This window comes from Octopus bimaculoides, chromosome 4 (genome assembly GCF_001194135.2).
Source record: "Octopus bimaculoides isolate UCB-OBI-ISO-001 chromosome 4, ASM119413v2, whole genome shotgun sequence".
Classification (NCBI taxonomy): domain Eukaryota; kingdom Metazoa; phylum Mollusca; class Cephalopoda; order Octopoda; family Octopodidae; genus Octopus; species Octopus bimaculoides.
The window spans coordinates 1,790,887-1,797,783 of NC_068984.1; the positions used below are offsets into that span (position 1 = coordinate 1,790,887).

The 6,897-nt window shown below is 36.4% G+C and overlaps 1 protein-coding gene across 6 annotated transcripts in view; it reads right to left on the minus strand.

Annotated features, from left to right (window-relative positions):
• Positions 1-965: 965 nt before the first annotated feature.
• The window catches only part of LOC106869028 (origin recognition complex subunit 5), a 48,739-nt gene continuing 42,807 nt past the window's right edge, over positions 966-6,897 (minus strand). For all 6 annotated transcript variants that reach the window (XM_014914521.1, XM_014914524.1, XM_014914520.2 and 3 more), the window contains exons 14-15: positions 6,524-6,636; positions 966-1,256 (exon numbers count right to left, since the gene is read on the minus strand). In XM_014914521.1, coding sequence (XP_014770007.1) covers positions 1,211-1,256; positions 6,524-6,636 — 159 coding nt within the window. In that variant the 3' untranslated portion in view covers positions 966-1,210. The remainder of the gene's footprint in view (positions 1,257-6,523; positions 6,637-6,897) is intronic.

Consider the following 6,897-nt stretch of genomic DNA (forward strand, 5'->3'; position numbering starts at 1 on the left):
CAAGCCGCTTGCAGCACATCTCTTTTGTTATCGTTTGGTTTGGGTTTAAAAGTTCAAAGAAGACTAAACCTTTCATATCTCACCAAACAGATAACAACACCTTATGTGAGTGAAGACCTTCTTTAGCCTGGGGTGCCGGTGTTTCTCCTTTCCCTACCCACTGTTCTCTACGCTTGCTATTTTTAAAGAGAATCCATTTTTCATCCTCAGTCCAAAAAAGTTCATTCGTGAGATGTGACAGCAAAGAAGAGCACACATTCACTGTCTGCATGCGATTATACTTGGAAAGTTTGTGAGGAACCCATTGACCCAATTTCCTGACTTTTCTGATGGCACAAAGGTGTTGATGAATGATTGAATGACCAAATCCAAGCTTCTCTGCTAGTTCCTCAACAGTTACGATGGGATTTTGTTTCACCAGAGTTTGCAGGATGTCCTTGTTGAGCTCTTCAGATCTTCCAGGACGAGGGTCGTCTTCTAGGCTGTAGTTTCCAGCTCGGAATTTTTGGAACCACTGTTGATACTGGCTTGTGCTTTATTGTCCGATACCCATATACAACATTAATATTCCTCACACTTTGCCTTTATTGAACCCATAAAGCAAAATATGACCCCTATGCTCCTTTGTCAATTCCATTACAACTTTGAAAAAAAAAATAACTGTTAAAATCAAACTGCACTCTTCAAAACTTGAACTAAGAATAAGACCAGGTAAAATTACAACCTGCCTTTATAGCAAGTTGATGCAGGTAGTTTATCCCGTCTCCCTTTGACTTTTAGTTCATGCAATTCAAAAAACTGCATTATTTATGGGATGATCCAATATATACACACGTATATATGCAAACATATATATAAATAGCTATGTACATATATGCACGTATAAGAGAAAGTTGTAATAAGGAAACAACTTGAAAGATGCACAGATTCTTGAGGAAATACCAAAACCAAATAAACAAACAGAATACTTTTAGAAAACAATATTTATTTCAGAAGGAATAAAGTTGGTCTTTTGTTGGACAATTCTTCAATTTGTTGAGAATATTTTTCTTTTAAGTTTTATAGTCATGATGACGATGATGGTGATGGTGATGATGATGATGATGATGATTAACAACACCATCATTAACTGTTGTTTACATTAACGATAATGTTCTTCATTTATGATAATGCTGTTAACAGTAACGATAGTGGTGTGTGTTTTCTGTTTTTATAAGAAATCATAGAGATATCGGATTATATCAAAGTTCACAGACCTGTAATGTAGAGAAAATATTTAAACGATTAGCCCCTTAATAAGATGAAGTCCATCAAAAAAGGGACAATGAAAAGGATACAAAAACAGAGCATGAAGAGGGAGGGAGAAAAAGGAAGAGGGGCCAAAAGTGAGGACAAGTGGGTGCAAGTGTATGGTGTGGTGGTGGGGAGAGTGTGTGGTTAATAGAAGGGGAGGTGGACAATGGGAAAAGTGAGAGAAGAGGAGGGTGACAGAAAGATAAGTGATAAAGTGACAAGAGTCTATCAAAGATGGCAGACAAGGAGAGCAAAAGGCCTAAATGTGAAGTAGATTATTCAGCCATTCATATTTTTACATTTCTTGTTTTTCTTTTTCTTCTGTCCATGCTGTTATCGCTTAGACAAATCTATTACTAAGGTATTGTTCATCGTTTTGCAATTTGTGACGTCACAAAAGAAAAAGCACTCAGCATACACGGGTGGTGTGGTTGGTGTTAGGAAGGGTATCCAGCTGCAGAAACCATGGCAAAATTGGTGTTTGATGTCATCATACAGCTCACTGGATCCTCCCCTCTTCATCTAACCCTTCCCCCTCTCCTCTCTTGCTCCAGCTCCTACTTCTCTTCACTCCTACTCACCTTCTCCCTCCCTCGTAACCCCACCCCTACACAATCCAACTCCCATCCCATCCCTTACACCCACTTCCACATACCCCACCCTTGCTTTCCCCACATCCCAACAACACTACACCACACACACATTAGCACTGATCACTTCCCAGCCCCACACCAACACATGCACACACACACAAGTCATGGTCACTAGCCCTCTTCCACACGCACATACATGCTCTCTAATACACACACACACACGCACCTTCATTTTGGGATCACCATTACTTTATTATCTCCGCTTCTTCCTAGCTCTCCTGTGTGACCCCTCTGTCCAGCATTCGCTATGACAGATCGCTAGCCACTACACATTCTTTATTTTCTCTCCTTGTTTCTTTCTGTGGAAGAGCGTAGGCTCGAAATGTTAAAGACTTTTTCACTTCCCAAGCGTTAAACTAATACACCTGTTTGTTGTCTACACCACCTGTCTTTGTCTTGTTTTTTTTGTGAATTCTCCCCCCCCCTTCTCTCTCTCTCTCTCTCTCTCTCTCTCTCTCTATATATATATATATATATATATATATATATACAGAAAAATTTGAAAATGGAGACAAATTCCTAAGATGTTATTAAATCATTTATATCTTCATATCATCGACTTATGTTTGATGAATGCATCCAAAATACATCTCACAGGACGAATAATGTCGAGCATTGCATCAATCTCATCAGGGAGGATATAAACGACAGTGCTCATCAAATAGACATTTTAATAAGTATAAGAAACTCTAATATATGTGATGCATATATATATACATATATATATATATATATACACACACACACATAGGAGTATACAAGCATACACACACACTTACACATAAGTACAAGTACATACACACAAGCATAAACATATGCACACATACATAAATATACATGCATATACATACAAGAATACCTGCAAACATATGCATATACTTATATGGAAAGCAAAGTTGTGAAGGAAATGCTAGAAATTTGAAAATGCTCTTGAGGAAACAGATGCCATAGGGTGAAAGAAGAAGAGAAGGTATAGAAGAAGAAAGAGGGAATGAAAGAACAAAGTTAAAGGAGAAAGGGAGTTATGAGCAAAAGGAGAAAATATGACAGATGAAAAGAAAAGATGAAGGGAAGAATATGGATTATGGGAAGTAAGAATAAAGTAGAAGAAATTATCATTAGGTGAGGGGTAAATATTATTTAAAAAAAGCAAAGGAGTGTTTTTTCCAATGTAAACACCTGTAAACTCATTCATTAAAAATGTTTACCAGTTTATGTTTAGAAAAGATAGATAGTTGCTCTTCCATACAGAGAGGACAAAAAGATTTCCTTTTGTCATAGGGGAATGATCTGGATAAAATTTTATAATCTAAAGAAAAAAGTTTGTTAGAGTCGTTAAGGTGCCAGATTAGCTTACTAAGTCTTGTAGAATTACACTTATGACTATATTTAAAAGCTGAAAGATGGTTTGCTATACAGCATTTCAACTCCATAGAAGATAATCCAATACAAAAGAATTCTTTAGATCCAGAGGTAATTTTGCATTGGTAAATGGCATTCTAGGTTTTCCTGAAACAACTCATCAAATAAGATTAACTCTTTCATTAATCATATCAGATGGCAAGCTTTCTTCTTTGATAATAAGGATGTTAAGCCACCTTCCAATGACCAAAATTCTGAATTTAGTAAATCATTCAAATCTAAAAATAATCTTCCTCCTAACCCAAGTTTAAAACAGTTTGAAGAGGACCTCTGGTCGATTGTTAAGAATGTTAAATTCTATTGCTCACCCTTAAGAAATAAACATCTAAGATATCTACATAATATTACCAAAGAAATAAACAACAGCATGGAAGGCCTCCTTGTTCAATCGGATAAAACTGGTAACCTGTATCACTTAAGCAAGGATTTTTACCTAAAACTACTCAGGAAGGAAATACAAAGAAATATACAAGACTACGAGTAAAAACATTATCAGAAAGGCCAATCTAGAGGATAAGAAGATTATGGAAAAATATAACCTACAAATGAAAACTGAGCCTTTAACTTCAAAGCAACCCTGTTTTGTCTTAAAGGGACACAAACCTAACTTCATCAATAACCCAACTCTCTGTCTTATCTGCCCTTCTAGTTCGGATATTGGTATACTTTGCAAAACAGTTCTTGGTAAGTACATTCCTTTGTTAACGAAAATACTTAAACTTAATTTATGGTTTAACTCATTCCAGGTTGTGGACAGGTTCAACTCTATCAATAATAAACTAAACACTAACTATTGATAATAATAGTAATAATAATAATATTATTAATAGTAATAGACACAATAACAACACAAATACTCACATTGTTTCTCCCGTAGACAGTAATCCGAATAATATCCCATTACATCAAAATATCCATAATCCTTTCATAATTTTAAAGATAAACAGTGGAAGGGAAGTAACCATACTTCCCCATCCTGCATAAACATACAAGTATTCCTGTATGCATATGTGTATATATGTTTATGTATGTGTATGTACTTGTGCTTGTGCCAGTGTGTAAGTGTGTGTGTGTGTACGCATGTATACACGTATGTGTATATATATGATGGCCGTCCACTCGTGACTGAGGAAGACCATTGCCGAACTTCAGGAACATTACTTATGTTTTGCATTTGCGGCTCCGTTGGTGGCTAATGAGCCCTTCTCTTGACAAGCATAATCGACTGCAAACATTGCAGACCAAGCTTTCCCCATTCACTATATGAGCCGTGCACTTTCGCGCAGCTCGCTTAAGTTCTTCATGCTGGATACGTGCTCTCTCAAAAGTGTCGATCTCCTCCTTAACCTGCTTCCTCCATCCGTGGCGATGACATACATTCATGCTGGATACGTGCTCTCTCAAAAGTGTTGATCCTCTCCTTAACCTGCTTCCTCCATCTGTGGCGATGACAGGTATTGTTCTCCCAGTCGTCCATTCAGACTACATGTGCGACCCACCGGAACTGGGACTTCATGATGAGGGCTTCGATTCCGGGCATTTCGGCTCTGCGAAGCACCTCAGTGTTGGAGACTCTGTCCTTCCAGGAAATTCCCATGATTCATCGCAAGCAGTGGAGGTGGAACTGGTCAAGTACTCGCATTTGCCTCCTGTACAGCGTCCACGTCCCACAGCCGTACAGCAGAGAAGTAATGACGACTGCCCTATAGACTGCCAGCTTGGTGGAAAGTCTGATGTCTCGTTTGGCCCACACACATGTCCAAAGTGTATATAAATATACTGTTACTAAAACTGCTAACTCACATAGTCAGGTATATCTAGGGAGCTCCATTAACTTTAAACAAAGATTTTTAGCCCATATACATTCATTTAAACTGAATATCCTGAACAACACTAACTCATTGGCTGCATATATACAGGGTGTGCACAAGGTCTGGGTAGATGGCATAAATAAAATCATAACATAAACAATTAAATATAAGAAATAATAATTTCATAAAGTATGTGTTAATATCAAAGAGGGTTCAGGGGGTAATTAAAATCATAACATAACATTAATTTACTCTATATCAAGTCAATACACAACCATATCTAGATTTGCATAAAACATAAATTAATAATGGTATCTTCAGGTTTTATCTCAATAATAATAAAAGCAACAAATAATCACTTTTATTCTCTCGCATTTATGGATTACACACAGAAGAAGAAATGGATCATAGGAATTCTATCTTTATACAACCATCACAAATTTTTACCATGGAATTATTCGACCTTTTTGGAGTTTTTGCTCAAATTTATACCAACACAGATATATGAATACCAATAATTTTTTAAGCAAAGTTTTCCTTATTTGATTTAAACAGCATTTTTTTCATTCGATTTCCTCCACCGAAATTCATCCTTTTGACTTGATTCTCTGAGGAGTGGATATACTTCCCGATGATGCTTAACTTTCATTTTACGAGGAAGTATATTCACGAAATGATCGAAAGAACTTTTAAACATTTTAAAACCTTTAAATAATCATAGTTGTACTTTATTTATCTATTAATACAATATTGTTAATATTATATATTTACCTTTATTATGATTTTTAAGATATAACTATTCTACTATTTTACTCTCTAGTATATAATCGCTCTCAGGAATCTTTAAATATCTTTTAAGATTTTAGACAGATTTAATTAACTATATTTATAGTTTAAGTCCACCAAGGATAACAATAGCTCACCAATTCAAGCAGCAGAGAATGATTTGATAATTAACAGAAACTGACCAACAGATGTTCAAGCTGAACATTGACTGCTTCAATGCCTTCAGAAAGGCAATATCCTGACCACTCACTCTCCTCCACTGACCAAAACTTACTGCATACATACGTATAGAACGAGGTGCAGCAGAAAAACCTCCCACATTTTACAAGGTCATTGGCATGGTGTTAGTCATGTTAGGCAAATGGTAACAGTGTCTTCAGGGTGCTTAGGTTCTACCATTTTCTTTCATCAGTTAGCATCATGGTTTGGAACAGTGCATTTGTTTTGGAAATGTTTATCAAAAACGGTCAATGTGATGAAGTAGTTATTCTAAAAAGTTATTAGTTGCTGTTGTTAATAATGAAGAAGAAAAATAGAGTGAAATGGGAATAAATATACCTGGCTATGGGCTTGATGGTATCGAGTGAGACGAGGCATTTATATTTGGGAGTTTCAAGTTGGTCATCGGAGGCTACCAAGGTCAAGAGTTTGAGAGTGACCAAAGAACTGATCTAGAAAATAATGTCAAAAATGGAACAAATGAATAATGGTTATATGGAGAGGGAAACGGGCAGTTGTTACGGTTGGACATTAATTGCTGTAATGACACAGAGAGGAAAACCAATTTATTCACTTTTATATTTTCTTATAAAAGGTGTTAGAGCCTCTACTTATAGCCTGGTACCAACCAAAGACCTGTGAGTGGACTTGAGAAATGGAAACTGAAAGAAGCTCATCCTATATATGTGTGTGTCTCTCTTTGCCCCTACCCC